This window comes from Pinus tabuliformis, chromosome 7 (assembly GCF_031772625.1).
Source record: "Pinus tabuliformis cultivar Carrire ecotype Pingquan chromosome 7, CPIR1, whole genome shotgun sequence".
Classification (NCBI taxonomy): domain Eukaryota; kingdom Viridiplantae; phylum Streptophyta; class Pinopsida; order Pinales; family Pinaceae; genus Pinus; species Pinus tabuliformis.
Genome location: NC_142293.1, coordinates 1,183,923,683 through 1,183,945,474, shown reverse-complemented (window position 1 = coordinate 1,183,945,474; position 21,792 = coordinate 1,183,923,683). Strand labels below are relative to the sequence as shown.

The window sequence follows — 21,792 nt, the reverse complement described above, 5'->3', positions numbered from 1 at the left end:
CATCGTGATTCCTTTTCATGGCTCAAGACATTGTGAGATCTAAAGGTTGTACACAAATTTGATTGTTGGTTCCTCATCTTGATACCTTTTTAAGGCTTCCATCCGTTGTCTGAAGAATCGCACTGTCTCCATGGTTCGGATAAATTATATGACAGATTGTGTTATCACGTGAGTCTATAGCTCGATGTTTAATATTTTGGCTCGCACAGTGAACAGTATCTTGCTCAGTATTTCGATGACTTGTTTCAGCTTTCACGGTGTCATCGTTGCCTATTGTGGTATTATATACTCTAGGGCATTGCTTTTCTAGAAGGCCCAACAACCTATAGTAGCTCATTCTCTATGACTTAATATGAATGGACAGTAACATGAGATTGTGATCTTTGCTATGGTAATAAAACGTTAAGGATGATCTCGCTGCATTAATGATTGTTTCAATTGAGGAAATAACCCTAATTCTGTAAGGGTTTTTGTTAATGATATACATGTATGACGCAGTGATCTCTACTTCTTGATGTTAGTGACATGATTCTCATTACAGTGCTCCTGTGACAGAATTGACAACATAAACATGACAAAGGTGGCAACGATGATATGACAATGGTAACAGTATGGAGTCATATTTTATAGCCTCAGATCAAGCATAAATTTGTGAATCAATGACTGCTGGACAAAACTGTATTATAGCCCAATTGTGATCTCAGTTGAAAATATACCAAGAAAATCTCCAGTTTGTCGCCTCAAGGCAAGACGTTTCCTAAATAACAGTTTACATTGTTGAGAAATCTAGGGCATCATAAATTAGGTGATTTCTCCATAATTAGTAACTGCTTGTGCGTGTTTCCTATTTGTTTAGATTAGGATCTTCTTCTTACTTAGGTTATTACTATTCCTCTTTATCAAACATCTACCAATGCATAAAAAAGATATACAAGAGCCACAGAATGTAGGCTATGAGCCAAGGCCAAAACCTCTCACTCTTTGAGAGGAAAACCCACACAAAATTCTTCTTATAGAGATTCCAATTGACGAATACCAAGACCAAGACCCTTGACCTATTTGCCACTCCAAGACCAAGACACAAATTCTCTTAACAGTCAACCTTCTTCTTGACTCCTCTTCCACTTCGACCTTCTTCGCATCAAGACATTGTCACCACCGAGATCTTATCACTGTCTTCACATCGAGATCTCCTTTACTGTGAGACCTCCTCGCTGTCATATTACCGAGACTTTACTTCTGTGACGGCACCAAGTCCTTTTTCTTAAGATAGCACTGATATCTTTCCTTTAAGGTAACATCGAGACCTTTACTGAGATTCCACCGAGCTTGTATCACTGTGGAGAGACTTCATTACTATGTGTATACTACAAACTCTTGTTGTAGTAGCACTGAAGATAAGATCACCTATCTGAGTTCATTTTTCCGAAATTCTTGTCAGTGTAACTGTGATCTTAATTACAAAGGTAAATCGAACTCCTTGACTCTTCATCGAACTATAGTCTCCTTTCAACATCAAGTTGTAGTCTCCTCACCGAACTGTGTCACTGTAGTCTCCTATATGAATCACAAAGATATCCGAACCTGTCTCTACACTAGGTCACCCAAATTCAGAGAGATCTGAACTTGTTTTCCTGCGGTAATGTGAAGACCCTTTACACATATATATAGTGGTTTGTCCTACATAAATAAGTCGACATGTGCATCCGAATAGGTGTGTCTTCATTAGGTGAAGCCGACATGAGTTCTTCACTTTAACTTGAGGCCGACTTGAAGAGGAGAATTTTGTGCTTGTCTTTGGAGGGCTACTTGACGATCCTATAGACTCATATACATTGTAACATGCCCAAGAAGGGTTCTTCATGACATTGACTCTTTTGACAAATCCTAAAAGCTCACAATGGGAGACATCTAAAAATAAAATCCCTTGCTCATGAAACCCATGAAGCAAGCGAATAGTAATTTTATTTTCTTCTTTACATCATTTACAAAAATCACAATTATATGTCATTATGAAGACCGAACCTAGTTACACTTTTCAACATACAAGACCTGGAAGGCATTATTGAAAATAAACCAGCTTGACTCCTTAGCATTCTCACAACAATAGTTGAATGTGCCTTCGACTTTGACACCTTGAACTAAGGGTGAAGTACCTTAGGAGTCTTGGCATCTTGTTTCAGAAAGTACAAAAGCAGATAGCAAGAAATGGGGATGTGCACTTTACTCAATCTCTGATAGACCCTTACCATATTGTGGGTATATCTATATCCGAATCTCTGGAGGAATACAAAGAAAAAGAGTTGAATCAATTAAGAAATATTTTTCTGTCGATACGACTTCAGTAGGTACTGTCCAAGCCTACATTTACAGGTTTCACCAAGGAAAGGAGATGGTTGCAGTGACCTTGTCCTTTCTTCTTGATGATGTTATTAAACCTAAGCAATAGCTGATGACAGTCTTCCTCCACCCTATTCGACCATATCGTCAAGAGGAACAAAGGATGTAGAAAAGACACGTGTCAGCTCCTCTTCATGCAGAAATGGTTGAATGGATTAATAACTCATTGATTATTTCAAGAAGGTTGTCCATGTGGACTAATAACCAGTTGCAGATGTCTCATTGGGCAAGGTCTCTTTTCAAATATTCAGAGGGAGCTATGATTCAGAGGGAGTTGATGGAAAGTTGTTAATCCAGACATCTTGTAGATGCTCTGAGGTACGCTATCAAAATTGTTGAAGCACAGTATTATGAATAGTAAAATGCTATAATTCATCTCATTTCATGAAAGATAGAAGTCTTGAAGCTTCGTTTAGGCTATATGCATAAAGCAGTTAGCTTGACTTACTATGAAGTCATGTAAGTTAGCTCTTCAGTGAGCCATTTTATATTGCAGAAGAAGATTCCTAGAATCTTGTATTTCACATACCACTTCATATGGTACAGCAAAGGGCATTCCTGTCTTATGGCATGTTTGAATAAACAGGTCTCATGATGAGCAGGTTGACATTGTGCGCCTTGGAAAGACAAGTTTAGGCCATGATCTCCCTGGGTAAGAGGGAGTAAGATCAGTCAAATATTTTCTTCATTAAGAAATGCAAAAAGCTAAGGATTGCTAAGTGCTACCAAGATCTTTGTTGTAAATCAATATGTTTGCTATGAGGCTCCCATTGATCTAGTCTTGACTTTCAAAAAGTAGCTTGGCAGTATTTCCCTATATGAAGGGATCCTTGATTAAAATTGAACATTGAGCTTTGGGAGCTCCTGGGGGCTTGGGATAATTATTCAGCTATGAGCAACCATAGGGTGAGTGGTTCACCTTCCCCTTTTGGTGAGTTGTGTATAGGGTGAGTGGTTCGCCTTCCACTCTGATACCCCATGGTGATTGACATATGTGTAGAGTGAGTGGTTCACCTTCCCCTATTGTTGATAACATATGCATAGGATGAGTGGTTCACCTTCTCCTATGGATACCCCAGTAAGAGATGCATATAGACATCTGTTGACATGTCGGTGGGACGTGGTTCATCCTTTCCCCACATGTAGGATGCTTATTCCCTATGATTTGTGATTGACATGTCGGTGGAATGTGGTTCATCCTTTCCCCACGTGTAGGATCCTTCCTACTATTGTTGGTTTGCATGCATGTAGGACGTGGTTCATCCTTTCCCTACTCTCAGTGTTTTGCATGCGTGTAGGATGTGGTTTATCCTTTCCCTACGATGATTGTGATATGTGACTGTAGGAGGTGGTTCATCCTTTCCCTACGTGTGATTATGACATGTGTTTGTAGGATGTGGTTTCCCCTTTCATTACGAGTGGTTGTGAGCAACATGTGATATATTCTTTCCCTACTAATGTTCTTGCATCATCCTACCCATGTAGTCCAACGCACATGTGAAGTACCTCTCATCTGGCCAATGAGTTGGGAAAAGTGGTCTAGGACCATAGCACTACTGATGGACGCATCGTGTACTATTGTACTCCCTATGTCTAATGATGTTTCTTCAACCTGATCACTTGGGATCAAGTATAACTAGAGTTCACCCTTTGGTTATGTGGACTGACTTTTGTCAGTGGAGAGTGGCAACGTCTTGTGACTCACTCTCGATTGATTATTCTTTATTATTCATATCAGTGTTTAGAAAAGCAGAGCAGAGATGAGATACAGAGATGATTTATGTCAATAGGATGGCATGATGATTGATGATGGATGGATTGGTAGGTGGAATTCTCCCTAGTTGAGAGGGAGTGTTAAAATTGGCAACTAGGGCCAAATTCCACTTTGGACAGCTCCTTTGGGGAAGATAATTATGGCATTAAATTCCTCTTTTCGAGAGGACCAAAATTGACCTAAAGATCATTGAATTTGGTTAAGGCGAAGTGTGATTTTGAATTTATGTGAAATTAACATGGTCGGCCTCCCCTATATGTTGGCTCAATAAACCCAAAAGTCACGTCTCTTCAACCCCATCGAATTGTATATATAGAGGAGCCTTCTCCCTCATTTTGGACACATCAACTTGCTGGAAAATATGTCTGAGGCAGCCATGGTCTTGAAGGAGGTTGAAGAATTGTTTGTGGCAATGTTACCACACTCGGAATCGGCAATAAATCGGCGAGGCAAAAGAGCGAAGAGTTTTAATCGGATCGGGAAAAAATCAGCAAAAAATCGGCAAAAAATCGTTGAATTCATTAAATAAAAATATACACATATATTGAATTAAAAAAACCATTTTTAATTAATATTGGGTAAAGGCATGTCCAAACAATGCATAATATCAATATATGTCCAAAATATCATGAATAAATAAGTATCTCATATATGTTATGAGTCCAAACATGATCCAAAGCACTGAGTCTTGAGTGACGAGTCCTTAGAAGCATATGCTTCTAAAAGTTTACAAAAAACTGCATACTAATCAGAAAAAAATCAGCAACTAAGAGTCTAAGACTCTTAAGAGTGAGAACTAGAAGCGATTCCTTCCACTCCTTCGCTTTCTTGACTCTCAAAGTTCTCCAAGTCATGAAGGCTTAAAAGAGGAGGCTCATCTAATTGAACCCAATCTGCCTCATTTGTAGCTTGCAAATCTATCTCTTCAAGGTCGATTGGTGAATGATCCATACTTGTCATTATCATGAGACATTGAAAAGTGAATTAAAGTTTCACTTTGAAGTTTGAACTTTGAACTTTGAACTTTAAAAGTTTAAAGTACAAACTAGATTATGAAACCTTCAAATTCAAGCTCTCGAGTCTCACCTAGTATTTGTTCGTTGCGAAATTGTAGATTGTAATGGACAAATACAAGGTCATTCAAGCGTTTTTGTGTCAATTGGTTGCGCTTCTTAGAATGTATTTTCTCAAACATGCTCCAGTTGCGTTCACAACCTGAAGCACTGCATGCTTGGTTTAAGATTCGAATGGCAAATCTCTTCAAATCTGGTGTATCACTACCAAAGTTTTGCCACCAAAGACCTAGCAAGTGGTAAGGCCCGTAAGGGTTTGTGAGTAAATAGTAAAAACTTAAAAAGAAAAGAAAATTTAATAAAACATTTAACATACAAAATAAAGTTTAAACAAATTTAATGAATTGATGAAGCCTTCAAGCTGGGTACCTGGCAACATCTTAGACCTTTGTCTTATAGCACTAGTATAGGCAAACAATTTAGATGGTGCCCTATAATCTTGTAGTTGGGAAAAGACACGACTTTGTTGTTCTGGATCAGGGAAGCACCTTTCCACGCATGTCATAAGTCCTCTGCCAACCTCCCCATCCTCATTAAATTTGCTCTTATCATAAAAATATTGTGGGTTTAAGAAGTACCCAGCAGCATGTAAGGGGGAATGCAATTGCCTATCCCAACGTGCATCTATAATGTCCCAAAGAGGCATATACTTTGTCTCATCATCCCCATATCTTCTTTTGATGGCCTCCTTTGCAAGATCCATCGCCTCATAAATGTAACCCATATCGGGTTTGTCACCATCAACCATCCTGAAAGTTCAAGCATTCAAATTTAAAGAAATATGAAACATTGTAAATAAAAAGAAGCTTGAAATGAAATTTAAAAAATGAAAAAGTTAAAAGACTTGAAGTACCTGAGAACTCTAACAAGGGACTCCGTCACAGCAATAATCTCTTCGGCATCTTTCCAGAAACCATCATTAAACACAAGTGCAGCAATTTCGATGCCTTCAAGGGTCTTGGAATGTTTAGATCCCATCCACTCAGGGCCCAAGAACATCCTCTTCAGATTTATCTTTTGCTCAACCACAGATTGCAAAGATATGAAATTTGTTGCAAATCTAGTCACTGCAGGTCGAACAATTTCTTTACCTTCAGTGTATATTCTCATAGTGTTTAGGACAATAGTGTGGTATAGGTATTTGGTTACGGATTTTGCCTTCTCCACAACCTCATGTATCCAATGAAGCTTACCAATGTCCTCAAGCATTAAATCTATGCAATGGGCAACACAAGAGGTCCAAAAAATAGTGGGGTGCCTCATCTCAAAAAGTCTACCAGCAGCCATATAATTAGCTGCATTATCGGTGACAATTTGTACAACATGTTCTTCTCCCACTTCTTGAACGACTTCCTCCATCATTTCACAAATACGTTGGGCAGTCTTAACCTTGTCTGAAGCATCCACTGATTTGAGAAACATTGTGCTTGCGGGACAAGATACAAGGAAATTTATTAAAGTTCTATTCCTCTGATCTGTCCATCCATCACTCATGATGGTGCACCCTGTTTCTACCCATGATGAACGAAACTCAGATAGCACAAGCATGACATCTTCAACACTCTCTAACAACAAATTTGTCCTAAGGCTCTCTGATGAAGGGGCTTTGAACCCTGGACCTACAATAGCAATTGCATCAATCATAGCTTGCCAATAAGGACTTCTAGCACAGTGGAAAGGTATGTCAGAATAGTACCAAAAGTTAGCAATGGCCTTCCTTGCCTGACTATGGATATTTTTTTTCCAACCAGTGGCATCCAAGGTAGGTTGGGAACCGGGTTTTGTGCGGGGAGCAAAAAAGGTGTTTATGTTTCCACCTCCAGTGTTGAAGGAAGGAGTCGAAGGACTCGTATGGCTTTGAGTTTGACTTGGCCTTGGAGGCATGTGTGGAAAACTTGGGAACGGCATTGAGGATTCAACAGAGTGAGGTGACATGGGGCTAGTGGTAGAAAAACTATCAACTCCAAGAGTTCCTATTTTAGTATTTTGCTTTGCTTTCTTGGCATTATGCTGATCTAACATCTCAAGGGCCAAGGCTGCTTAGTATTTGACATTATCATCAACCTTGTTGCAAAGACCTATATCATGGCCAAGTATTTGTGCAAGGTGGAACTTGAATCTATAAATGCCTCCACTGCATTCCCTTTTGCAAAATTTACAAAGGAGCTTGGATTTTCCAAGAATCTTGTCACAATAAGCCCAAGCAAAGTCCATCTCTCTCGGCGTTGTTGTTGCTTTGAACTTGTGTTTAATTTGTGGCTTCTGTTAAGATTTGGAGTCGTGGCTTGACTGGCTTCTATTTAATTTGTGGTCCCTGTGAAAAACAATAAAAAATCAAATTTAAAAATGATCCAAAAATTTAAAATATGCTAGAAATCTAAAAAATTAAATGACAATAGATGTCAGTAAACATATATATTATAGAGAGTCTTCTCCCCAAGAAATTTTCTCAGAATCACTAATCAAGCAAAACTGCGTCCATTGTCAGATCTTACTGGCCTGTACATTCAAGATTTGAAGCAACACATCTGAGAGACAAACCACTAAAACAATGTTCAAACTTCAAACTTCACCCACTGCACTACATATCATATGTCCTTCATTGATTACTAGATTATGTGAGCCCACTTTCCTCCACACAACTCATAGAGGCATAGTGCAATGTTATCTGAAAAGTGCCACCCTTGAAAGTAGTCAAGATATGACTATTTTCTCTGAATATATATTCCTTTGCAAGGCAATCGAATTCTCTAAATGTTTTCAGAAAGCGAAGAGGTTTGGGTTTTAAGGAGTGTTGGTTAATCTTAGAGCATCTAGTGAGCATTTAAGAGTTGTGTGTTTTAACTTTTATCATGTGATTCTTTGAAGTATCCATGTAAATGAGGTTACCTTCCTTTCTTCCATTATGTTCTCAAAGTTTCTCTCTTACCAAGTAAATAAATTTACTAGAGTACACCCTTTTGCTTCTGGAATCTACATCTAATCATTGGTTTATTACTTCATAGAAAGTATCAAAACTGTCTTATTTTTTGTCTCATGCACCAGTCAATTCGGATTGACCTTCTATTTTTTGTATTCAATCTTCAAGCTCTTTAACTGAAATAAAATATTTCGCTAGAATAGTTTCCCAATATTATTTTTGTGATGGCATCCAATCAAATTGTGACGTTGTTTAGTGAGATAGGGAATTATAACTTTTGTACCTTGTTTTGCTAGGAGTATTTAACTATTTATTCACAGCGTAGACAAGTCAGGGAATGATAAGACAGAAACAGACACGAGTTTGCATGGCTCTCGTCAAACTCTATTACTGGATGCTGATGTCCTGGCATGACTGAATCAGCTACAAGAAAATAAGAAATCCAAGCAGAAAATGGAAATATATCTGCAAATATGTATATTATTATGGCCTCGAGAGCTTCTAATATGTTACGCTTTTACTCAAGATGTCAATGGATTGGAATATTAAATCAGAAATCAATGTCAAAGTTTCAAACCCATATTTTCTAGACCTAGTCACAACGACAGATTGAGATAGTTTTTAATATCTGGATCTTTGGCTTCCTCAGACATGGCTTGACCGCGCTGCCATTGTTTACGCATAGATTTAGAAAATTATTACATCTTGTTTCCATCGCTGTTGTGGCAGTTATTGAACTTATTTTTATCGAAACTGTACAGTGAGACCAAGTTACAACCCACGCTTTCAATCAGCAAAATGCTTATGTGTTAGTTTATTTCCTCTAACGTGTAAAGTGGAACTCGACCACTACCCATGTGTTCAGACTCCAGAGTCCAGACTTGCCATGATTTCCTAAATTTCAATAACAGCTTAAAAAATAAAAATAGACAAAAGTTATAGTTATACCGAAACCCACGAGAGATTGAGGAAAACCCAACTAACTGGAATGCGGCTTCTGTGCGAGTCTGCGGCGTCTCAGCAGCACCTGCATCTGTCTCGGCAGCGTCTGTCTCAGCAGCGAAGTGAAATGGACTCTGTCTCAGCAGCGAAGTGGAATGCGTATGGACTCTGTCTCAGCAGCGAAGTGAAATGGACAACAATCTCAGCACCCTCTGGACTCTATCTCAGCAGCGAAGTGGAATGCGTTTGTCTCAACAGCATGAACAAGCAAACGACAATCCAAAACCCGATAAAGCGATAATCCAAAATGGCGGGACTCGGGGAAAAAACGCGAAATCGGAAAAATCGGCAGAATCGACAGACTCGCTAGTCAAACTCGCGTTGACCACGAGTCAAACTCGGTCAAAGCGATTTGACTCGCAAAGTTTCAAATCGGATCTTTTCACCGCCGACCAGATTACGACTCGCGATTAATCGCCAAAATCGGCGATTCCTGTTTCACTGGTTTGTGGGTTATCTTCAGCTCTAGGGCCGACTCTCTCCAAGTAGGACAGTCACAGGTCTGAGGAAGGTTTGTTTCTGGGTTACTCTCTGCATAAGGGCTGAGTTCCCTCAGACAATCAGCCGCAAGGTTTTCAGGACTAACTGTATGGGTAAATTCTGGATCTGGTCATGTTTATTTAAGGAAGAATATCTCCTTTCTGTTTCCACACTTTAGAGCCATCTCCACAGATAAGTCCGCAGGCATGCATCAGGTCAGAACAGAGGGTCCGAGAAGGGTCAGGTCAGCCACAGAAGGATCAGACCAGCCACCCATGGACAGCCTCTTGCTTGACAAGAGTAGCTGCAACTTAAAGGAGGGTTTCTGGGTCAATTGAATGAAACTAGAGTGGACTGTAAGAAACCCTAACTTACCACTGTTGACAGAATGATAACATTACAGTTTTGGGCTGCTCACTTGTCCAATGAAATTCATTCTGGATCCTCAAATTGGCAAGGCATTTTGTCTCTAATCATTGTACTTTCTCTCTCTGCTGAACATTTGATATTAATAATAAGATGAATTGATCAAGGGTTTTCCCCGTCTTGAGGTTTTTCCCTGGCTTGAGACATATCCATTTGTGCTCTTGTCTTGGCATGACTTATGCTCCTTTTGTCTATGTTCTTTCTTCGGTCGCTATTATGATAATAATGTCTTATGTGATTGCTAATGAAAATTGGGCTAATATGGATTCCTGAAGTAACTGTTCTATGCAAAGAACATGTTAACTCAAAAATTAACACCCCATGGGTAAATGTATCATTTCCACTAGTCAAATCAGCATGACCCCATGGGAGAATGTCTGCCCAATGCTGCAAAAGCATCAACACTTAAGTTGCATATTTTTTTGTCAAGTGAATTAACTATTTTTCATTACTCATTTTCAAAAGAAAGCGTCCCATTGATTGGATATATCCTAATGTGAATATTTTGCTTCCAAAAATAGAGAATCAATTGCAACAATGTGGCATCCTAGAAAAAACTATGTAAGAAAATCAACCCATGAAATAGGGCGGACTTCACTAAATAAGGCAAGGTTTGGCCAAAAGACAGTTCTGGAGAATTTTCAGTGCATTTTAGCCTTCTCCCTTATATATATACTGATATAAATACATATAACCTGATTTTGATTAAAGACTGGTTTATTAGCATGTCCTTGTCCTTGTGGTACAATGGAAATAATTATAATGATGGTGCATGTGGCAATTAATTATCAGATCAAAATCATATACATACGGAGTTTTAATATCATTGCATCCATACTTTCATCATCATATTCAATAGAAAAATTTGGAATAGGGTGATGTATTAATTTGCACAATATTATAGACATGATTGTTCCAGTTGGTATACATACACGTAGCTGCTGAGAATGATATTTCTCCATAACATGCATGACTCTGTCCACTAATTTTGGTATTACTTGCCTAGAGATTATGTGTCTATGAAGGTATGTGTGTATGTATGTTAGATCCATTATCCATGATGGCCACACGCCATGGTAATGGAAATCCAACTAGGTTAAGAGATGGATCATAACCTATATTAACAAAACCTCATTCTCACCATTATGTGAGGAGAGATTCAATGGCACTAAAGCTGATAACATGTGTCCATGTAAGCAATCTCCTTGTGAAGGGATGGTGTCAACGTAAGCAATCTCCTCATGTATGGTGGGTAACATCCATGTGGCAATAACCACCAAAGAAGGGTTTCTATGGAAGATCTCGTTGGTTGCATAACATCATTTATCACCCCAACTTGTCCATTATGTAGAAAATAATAGATATAACCATTACACCCCAGTAAAGCTTGAGAAGTTTTGCATCCTGCTAATCCCATCATATCAAGTTGCTTGTATCCATGTGTTTCAGGCCACAAAGGTGGTACCCTAACAACTTATAGCCTTGGCCCTTGACACGTCATTTAATATTATACTGTAAATAGCTGTCAAATTTTAAAAAACAATCAAATATCTATTACAAGTAAATAGGGATTGAGGGTAGTTAAAGATGCACAAGATGAGGTTGTGATTATTTTGATCCATTACTAAGTCCCGCAAGGATAGAGTTCAAGCTGTAAAGAATTTTTGCAGACCCACAATGTTAGGTTGTGGGCCATTTTTGGATGTGCAAAGCTGCAGAGTTCAAGGTTGTTGTGGACATGTAGAGATTTGCTGTGGAGATTTTGACATTGTTGTGGATTCCAAAGTTCAGTTGCAAATCTTAACAAGTGTCATAAATGGATTCTGGATTTTGATAATGTGAATGCCAACAAATTGTTGAAGACCTATTGCAATCCAGTTTTGGGAAGATGAAACAACAACATGGAAGCCAATTGGACCAGAAATCGACTGGTCAAAAGATAAATCTATATAATTTCATACCTTTTTATTACATGCATAATATTACATTATATAAATAATTAAATGGGTCTTTGACAGTGTGAGAACCGATTATTTTTTTATGTGTTATACTATATTTGTTGGGGAAGTTAATGGGAGATATAGCATTGCACTTCAACTCTCTTTCTTTTCTTCATGTGATTATCATCGGCTTCATTAGGTCTTTGTGTTGATTGTTGTGCTTGTTCTATATTTCCATTCATGATCTACAGTTAGGTTAGCTATAGGATCCCAATCAACACGATATTTTATGCACAATATTTAAGCAAACCAAATATGCAATGTTGATGATAAGAAGAATGTAAGAAACAATGTGAAAACAAATAAAATAAGTTCTTTCAAAATCACAAGTGCATTCGGTCTGCTTTTATTACCAGTGTATAAAGTAAGGATGGACCTTCGCCGCGCTTGGAGATTAACATAAACCTAGGATGCATAGCTTGATCATTTTAGGGCACTTGTAAAAAATATTCAAAAATTTACATGTAAGCAGTATGAGAGTATTAATCAAATAAAATATCAGGTAGAGACTATTTAGTAACATTGTTAGGATACTCTTTAGTAACATCATACCAATCTCACAAAGCAGCAAAATTAACATAAAACACTAGCTAACTATACATATATATAGTGAATGCATTATCCCTTTTTCTAAGATCTTTAATAGTCAAGGAAAACATTATAGTAGCTTAACTAGGACAAGATCAAAACTAGTAGCTTAACTAGCTAATGACATGCCATCATATCTCTGTCACCTGCATCAGTCATATGCTTCTCACCCATCTGGCAAGAGCACATGGATGAAGGTGGGGTTATGATCAAAAGGTAATTTATTCATTTTTCAATAGGGTGCTTATGCTTGTTTGTATTTGGGGATTTGATATAGATCATGGGATGAACTGGAAGAAGGGTTTTGACTGTGATCTTGTTCTCTCACCTTAAATAAGGGGGTTAATCTTTGACTCTAGTCCAATGAGACCTCCCCTAATGGCCCAATGGGTATAGAAGGGGCACTACTCAAGAAGCCCTGATTGAGATACTGTAGTTCCATCTATCCCCATTGCATACTTACTACTTTCCATCATATATTACAAGCCCTTATCTCACATCCATTCTTTGGGTTCAACTAACCATTGGTTCTCTAAGATTTGGCACCCATACATCCTCATGCATGGGTACAGCTCGGAACTTTGCCCTGGGAGGTTGATGCAACTAAAAGAAACAAAAGAGCATATCATGGCCATAGAATAAAATAAAAAGAATATCAAAATGAAAAAGATGGTTGGGACATACATATTAGTGAATGGGCAAAAGCCTAGCATAAGCTCTACCTCACTCATTATGGCCATCACCCGATTCTTGAGCACATATTGTTGAAGAAAGTGTAACTAGGTTCGGTCTTCATAAATGTAATTTTGATCTTTGTACTTGTAAAAGAAAAGAATTATTATTTTTTATCAATAATGGGTTTCTTGCCCATTTGATAGGTCAAGCACATGTTTAAGTGCTTCTAGGAAAGTCAAAGAGTCAATGTAATTGTTGAAGACCCATGTGGGCATGTTACACTATGTAAATCTATGTATTAGATCAAAGAACTATCTCAAAGAGATCCTCCAAAGCAAAGACAAGTATCCTCTTCAATTCGGCTCAAAGAAATGAATTTTTGGTGCACTTAAGGACATGTTGGCCTCACTAGCTCAAGTCGGCCCAAATAGGAGGGACAAACTCCTATATATAGGGTCATTCAACCTCACAATTAGACCATCAAGTGATCTCTGAAATCAGCAAAGATGAGAGTCAAGAAAGAGGTGCGAAAAAGGAGAAGAAAGGTGCTTCTAGGGCAGCGAAGAAGGAAAAGTAGAAACCGAGTTTGGGGGGGCTGTTTTAGGGCCTAATTTTGTCACGCGTGTGAAGAAAGGAGGGCAGTTCTGCAGTCACAAGTGCAGCAACATAATAAAGTTCGACTGGGCTAAGAAGATACTCCAAATAGGCCTCCATCTCAAGCGAAGGAGGTCACACATGTAGCGAAGGAAGCGAGTGAGTAAAAAGGCCTATCTCAAGCCCTAGATTAGCCACACGTGCGAAGAAATCAAATCTGCAGTAGGGTTAAGAGGAACAACCTCTAACTCAAAAATATATCGGAAGAATAGCCTCAATTCTCTAGTCTAAGTATCAAGGAGAAGGAAGATTGCCAAGCGAAGGAAAGTAAAGCACCAAAAAAGAGGTCTCTAAGGAGATCTAGGGTTTCTGCAGTTGTCGGAAAAAGAGCAAAGGAAAGTGCCATCAGTTGCCAAAGGAAGTGTGAAGGAAGAGATCAAGATGCAGTGCAGAAGAAGGTTGTGATTGAACATAAGGGAAGGTACAAAAGAGAAATTGTGTCTTGTGATTGGAGGATCTACTGGTCAAGGGTCTAGGGTTTGGCATTTGTCAATTGAAGCTTCAATAAGAGAAATTTGCAAAAGGGTTTTCCTCTCTAGGAGAGAAAGGCTTTACCCTAGCTGAGAGCCAACATCTTGTGTTCTTGTCTCTTTTGTTTTTGGTAACTGTTTGATGAAGTAAGGGAACACACACTAATAACAATAACAGAAGATTGTGCCAATAAAAAAAAGGTTAAAAGTACCTCACAAATAGTTATCATCGTCAGAAAAATCTCATCCTACCCTAGATGCCCTAGATTCTTCAACACATATTGGTCCATTACATTAATAAAAGGAAGCCTTGCATGTCTCAACCCTGATGAGCAATGAAATGACTAATCCTTATGGCGTAATACAACTGTTATACATCATTCAAAGAAAGTTATAACCCTTGAGCTATGAGCAGTAATACAAAGAAAAATAAAGCAAAAGTAAAAGGCACACAAAGATGGGTGGTAAAACAAATGCCAAGTTGGTAACTCATGCATCCACGATTGCTCCCTCCTCACATCTATACACTGGGGATGTGCATCCCCATCATGTTGGTCCCTTTGACCATGGCACTTGGCCATGAAGTCTTCTCACCTTTGTACCATCATTATTATTCACTAACACCTATCAATTGAAGGGTGGACTAAGGAAATGTTATTTCCCTTTAGGGACCTATTACCGCTCAATCTAGCAGGGCTCCTAGGAGAGGTACCTAAGGGACAACTACTAGACCAAATGGCAACAATGAAACACAAACCCACTGTCACTTCAGTCAGTGTCCCCTGCTCTTTACAGACTTTCACCAATGGGAAGAGTATTAGTATAAAAGGAAATCACTTGAAAAATAGGATCAATGGCAAGGTATGAAGTGATTTCCTAGGCCCATTACAAGGAGAGGCTCAAATGATAGCTCAATGCTTCAAGAAGAAGCTAATGGCTCTCCAAGAAAGGCTTATGAGGAGACCTAGACCTAGGAGAAAAGGTTATTCAATTACAAGATATACTCCTAGACCTAGGGCTACCTAAAGAGGTGAGACCTCTCTAAGGGCTTTGCAAGATGATAACCATACAAGGTTTTAACACCAATAGAGAGACCTAGGGAAAATCCAAGCGAGGCCTAGAGCTTACAATGATTGTAAGAGAATGATCTTCAATGTGACTACTAGGTCAATCTAGGAAAAATGAGAAGATTGAAAAGATTAACTTCCTTTAAGTTTTCAAGTGCAAGTGACCTTCAATGCTACCACCAACCAATGATGTTTTCAAGTTCAATGCTACCTTCAATGCTCCATATTTTGATGTGAGGGGTTACAAGTTTAGCCCCCATTCTCAATAACTTCTTCTTCATAGTTCAGCAGAGCAGTGCAGGGCACTGATGGCAGAGATAGTACAGTCTGGCAGATGGATTAGCAGATGGAGTTCTCCCTAGTTGAGAGGGAGGGTTAAAATTGGCAACTAGGGCCAAACTCCATGTGGGTCTACTTATTTATGGTAGTTGATATTTTTGTAGGATTGATCTAAGGATCATCTGATTCCGACATGTATTCATGGAGATATGAATTTATTTGTGTTATGGGACAATTCATCAAGGTCGGCCAACAACCAAATTGCCCCCACTTGTCCTCAACGTTTTAGTATAAATAGAGGTGGCCTCCTAGTCATTTAGACAATCATCTCTTGTGATCTCTCTCCACTTGTCTTTGGGTTTTGGTGGGAGGAGAGATCTAGAGAGGATATGTTGCCTTAGCAGAGATTCCCTAGATCTTGACGCTGTCATGAAGAGAGATCCCTTTTCGCATATGATATGATCGAGTTCATTATAATCTCTGGCTCGCATAAGGTATATCCGTATATGTCATAATCCCTGGCCTGCATATGGAATAACCAGTGACTCGCTGAAAAGCACAGTCACGCTAGCATCAAATTTCCGTAGAACGTATGTAATTACAACACACTGTAATACATGTATGGCATTAATATGTATGGTATACTCTGTGATTTGTAATTAACATCGCAGTCATTGTATAAACTCGCATTGCACTCTGTTTACATTATATATTATCATCACACTGTGTATGGCATCATATGGCAAACAACATATGGTAGACAGTGAACAACATGTATATACATGATATGGCAGACAATGTTTCATTGACATTGCAGACAGTGTCATGGTATGGAAAAGAACATGTATATACATGATATGGCAGACAATGCTTTGACATGGCAAATAGTGAACAACATGTATATACATGGTATGGCTGACAGGAGTTTGGTATGGCAAACAGTATATATATTATATGACATGGAAAACATAGTATCCATGACAGGGTAGTCTCCCCAGTGACATGATATACTAGACGTGGCAGACAACTTGAACTATTGAAGAACATAAGAAGAATTGATCAAGGGTTCCCCCACATTGGGGTTTGTCCCTGGCTAGCGCCACATCTTGTGTCCTCTTGTCTTGACTTGTCTTCTGCGATTTATGTTTATGTTCTGTCTGCATTTTACCATCATGCTAAATGTGATTGCAAATCTGGAATTGATATTGAGCTAATATGGAAAATTGAAGTAAATTTGCTCTCAGCATAGAACATACCTAAACTTAACAGATTAATGGTTAATGTGATTGCTACTATAAATAATTGGAAACTGTTATTGTGTTGCTAAAGGAACACTGAAGTAAATTAGGCAAGCATAGAACATACCATTGTTATCTAAAATTAACAAAGTACCCTATCTAAGCCTATTAAAATAAACACCTTTGAGCTATTGACTTAGAATATCTGTTAGTTGACTTTTACCGAGAAGCCTCCCTTGTGGTGAAATTCCACTAAAGAGCAGGAGGTGAAGTGTTGAGGTGACAGTTCCCTCCACCCCTTTCTTGTATTGTGGTCTAGCCCTTATCTTGCGAGGCCTCTCACAAGACTTGCTAGATTTTGAGGCAACAAACCACATAGAAGTAATTGATCATAATGTAGTTACTCATCGTCAACTCCAATCGTAGAACCCTTTTTGTCAATGCCATACCATACCCATAAGCTACCACAACATTGAATCGCTCAAAGTCTTCTATGGGAATGCCTCTTCTGGCCACCAATGTTGCGTCAATGAAGTTGTGGATTGCCCCATCATCAATCAAGACAATGACACATTGTCCTTGTACTACTCCCCTGACCCTAAAAGTGTGATATCTATGGATGCCTAACAGAGAAGCTATAGTTCCACCCTTAGTCTCCAAACATTGTTGCTTATCATCCATACCGCTATGCTCATCGTCGTGCACCTACACTGCCTCCTCTCCCCCCTCACTATCTGAGAGCACCTCATGCAATGCACCTTGCACTTCCGTACACACCTATGAGCAATTTCCCAAGGTTCTTTACAACTAATGCAGAGTTCCTCCCTAGTCTCATCATCCAATTATTCTTTCCCATTCCATTCCTTCTGGAAGGGATCCTTGTATTTGTTCATCTAAGGAAAGGTTTAGGATAGAATTTATTCTTTGGTACCACATTCTCCATGTCTTGAGTTTTGATGATAGCATCCTATAGAGATTCTGGTTTGAAGGCCTTAACCCAACCATGTAGGGTTCGGATAATCCTTCAACGAATAGTAGCATAATCAGTCTGTGCTCTGATACATTTGTAATGTTCCCTATTGATTAACTTCCCAAGGGAGGACGAAGTAACCTATCCAACCTTGTAGGCTATGGTTATTGATAAAAGGGGAAACCCATTATCCAATGTTTTGGGCAAACATTAGGTAAATTTGGGGTATTTGGGACAAAAAGCCAGAATTGGGGGCTAAACTTGTAACCCCTCACATCAAAATATGGAAATGAGACACCCATGAGGAATCTATATATAAGAGAGATGGAATCATTTTTATCATCATTATGGATTGGGTTATTTCTATTCTTGTGAGTCTGAGGCTCTGAGGATTTTAAGACCCCTTTTTCTCTTGGTTAGTTTTGGGGGAGATGATCCCATCATCCCACCCTAGCTAACCTTCTATCTTTCTCTATTCCTCTATCTTTCATCTGGTTTTGGCAAGCAAGAAAATATTTGTGGGTTGATTATCTTGAGGAGACAAATCTGTGACATCCACATACATCTTGACGCTTTTGTGTGGGGGCAATGAGGCATTTTGAAGGTTCTATCTGAAAGCAATGAAGCAGACTGCAGGGTCAAAATCAGGCCGAAGTCTGGATCTATACATTGAGTGGTTGTCAAGCAGTGCAGGAAGGTTCTGAGACCCCTTTGGGTTGTGGATTCAATCATATGTGGCCATTCTACAGGTTGAGTCAGTGGCAACCAACAACCAGTGACAAGTCTGGCTAGAGGACTAATGTTTGAAGTTGACTATAAAATCAGGTCAGGTTAGCAGTCTAGTACAATAACTAGTAACCTAGCAGTCATTTGTACTTCAATTATTGTGATAATACTGAAGGATTGTGGGTCAAATCCCTGGCAGACTGGCAGTCTATTGTTTCAATTGTTTAGTGTTATGACTAAAGTAGGAAGCAAATCCATAAGGGTTACAAATTGATATATATTGTTAATGTCACTTATTTGTTCATTGTTGCATCCCAATTGTCATTGGCAAAGATTGTAGAAGATGTTATTTTTGGTGCAATATTATCTTGTGGTTTATAACCCTAAGGGAAAAAATCCCTGAAGGACACTATAGTGGTATCAGAGTTGGCTCTCCTGCCAGCCTGGAAGGTTTGTTTGAAGCTACTAGAATCAGTTTTGGGCAAGGAGTACATAGAGTCGTGGCAGAAGTGTGAATAGTATCACAAGAACCTAGAAAGAGAAGCTGAAGCCTAGACGAAGGCATGCCCAAATGATTGGTCTTGGCTATATCCTCCTAAAAAGAATAAAGGAGATCAATCTCTTGAACATGGTCATATGGGATACTTGAAATCTTCACCTTATAATAGTGATGAGAATAAGTCTGGGAATCGAATAAATGATGTTCAACCCGCTATTAGTAGGAAGGATATCGAAATAACTAAAAAAAGCACAAAGTTGATAAAGGGCAATACAGAGGGGTTTGAACTGGGTAACAATACAAAAGATTCAAATTCTCTAGAAGTGTAAATGAGGACTGTAGAGACATAATGCCAAAGATGAAGTCTATAGGTTTGTCAAGTAAGAAGTTGATGTTGGATAAAAGTGATTGCAATGACCCCATATCTCTTAACGATGATTTCAAAAGGTCAAATTCAGTTCATGTTGATCCCCAAACACTGGTATCAAGCAATGGGGTTTGTCTTCCCAGAACTGAGGGGCAGAGTAATGTTGATAGTGTTGAGAAAGTTCCAATGAAAACCTTGCAATTTCAAAGCACTAACCAACCAGTCACTGGATGCCTACCCGATATAGTGACTCCTTTTGCGGACCAGCTTAATTCAGGAGAGTAATAGCAAGATAACAAAGCATGATATAGATAAAAAAAATTGTCATGCTATGCTGACAAAGCTTTCCAGGCAAAGCAAACTAATCATTAATGTAAATGAACCAGCCCACAAGAGTGATAATAACATCATCAAACAAACTACTTTGCCACTGTAGGTAGAAGGAAAGAAGTTAGATGCAAATGCAATGGGCTTGCATGATGGAGCTCAGAGACCCCCAAGCAAACATTCTGAAACTCTACTTAATACAGAAGATAATTGTGTAGAGCCTGGAACTACAACTCCTGACCCTATAAATTTCATTCAAGAGAGAGGGGTGGCAGCAGAGACGGCCCATTCCATGACAAGTTCTTTGGAAATAAATTTGTCATCTTCATCAGCGATGCAGAATGATCCATCTTATCCATGGGAATGAGTTGGTACACCAAGAAGCTTGTCATCCTCTATGGGCATATCCAGTCTAACACATTTTCCACATCATAAACCACTGGCAATCCCCTAGTCTCAGTTTTTAATATTTATGGAAGGGAGCTTTTGAAGTTTTGGGTAGTGTCTGTGGACGTTGTGTTTGTGATGGAATACTGGCACATCCATCTAATGAAACATCTCCAAAAATTTATGAAATGACAGAAAGGGTCAGTCCACAACTGCACATGGAGCAAGTATAGTGGTGCAATGCATGGCCAAAACGGTTCAATAAAGGACCCCCTACAAATGAAAACATGGGTCTATATTCTTTCCAACAAAAGATAAAAGATGCCAGAATTCATACACGAAGCTTTTGGAGGAAAATAATCATGATCTGGCAATAAGGATGTATTTGGATAGTGTGGAACTATTAATCTTTTCCTCTATCCAGTTACCAGAACATTTTCAGATTATTCATGGGAAATTTTATTTTTAGGGGGTATTTCGTGATAAAGGTAACAGCCAATCTATTTGTAAACTACAAGAAATTTTGGGTCCAAGTAAACATGTCAGGTCCAATGTAGTGTGGGCTGATTCAGGTGTTCCTTCAGTGACAAGGGTGTTTATGTTGGCTGATATGAATAAGCATGGTAGTGGAGAAGAGTGCACACAAATTGACACCAAAGGTCAGAAAAGGAAATTTGCTCTTGGCTTTCAATCCACATGCAATAGTGCTCTGCCACCATCTTCATATCATCTTCCTGAGAACCAAGGCCTTGAGCATTTCCAGGCTGAACCTGACAGGAAATCTGAAGCTGAAAAGGAAATGTTTCCAAAAAGTCGGCCTCATGCTTATTTATCAAGGGAAGAAAGTAGCTGTGTGAAGCGCGCTGATGGGCCTCACAATTCTCATCAATCAACTCCTTTATCTGGCCAAAGCGATTGTTCTTCTGGAAGCAAAGAGCACTCAGTTTCTCTGCTTGCACGTGGTAAGAAGAAACGCAATAGGTATGAGCATTCCATTAGCATTAATAGGACTTGAATCTTCAAGGAAAGCCACATTGCCATGCAAACTAGAAGAGAGAAGGAAGTTAAAGAAATTGTGAGAAAACATGCAAAAGTGAGAACAGGAAGGCACAGTAAGACAATAATTTATGGAGGCTCCTATAAGGTTGAAGATTCAGGGTTGAATAAAGGGAAGTCAGGATAATGTCTACTCAAGTACAGGTTAGAGAGATTACCGAGCCAGCATGAGCTAGCATCTGATATACTGAAGTCTACAGTCTAAAGGAATCCCAACTCATCTCTCCGGCAAGGTCTCATTAACTTGGATATTTCTTCAAAAGGGGGAACCTAACTGTTTATCCTGTGAATAGCAATATTGGACAGAGATAAAGGTTGGAAGAAATTGATGAGAAAATACCCCAGGCGCAAATTAAAGTTGAGCATGACAGTATGCTTATACAGGAAGAAAAACAGTTGCTGCATAATATGAAG

The 21,792-nt window shown here is 38.9% G+C and overlaps 1 protein-coding gene across 2 annotated transcripts in view; it reads right to left on the bottom strand.

The window, feature by feature from the left end:
- LOC149251678 (glutathione gamma-glutamylcysteinyltransferase 1-like) overlaps window positions 1-21,792 on the bottom strand; it is a 463,832-nt gene that overhangs the window by 297,641 nt on the left and 144,399 nt on the right. For both annotated transcript variants that reach the window (XM_089459519.1, XM_089459520.1), the window contains exon 5: window positions 12,429-12,480. In XM_089459519.1, coding sequence (XP_089315645.1) covers window positions 12,429-12,480 — 52 coding nt within the window. The remainder of the gene's footprint in view (window positions 1-12,428; window positions 12,481-21,792) is intronic.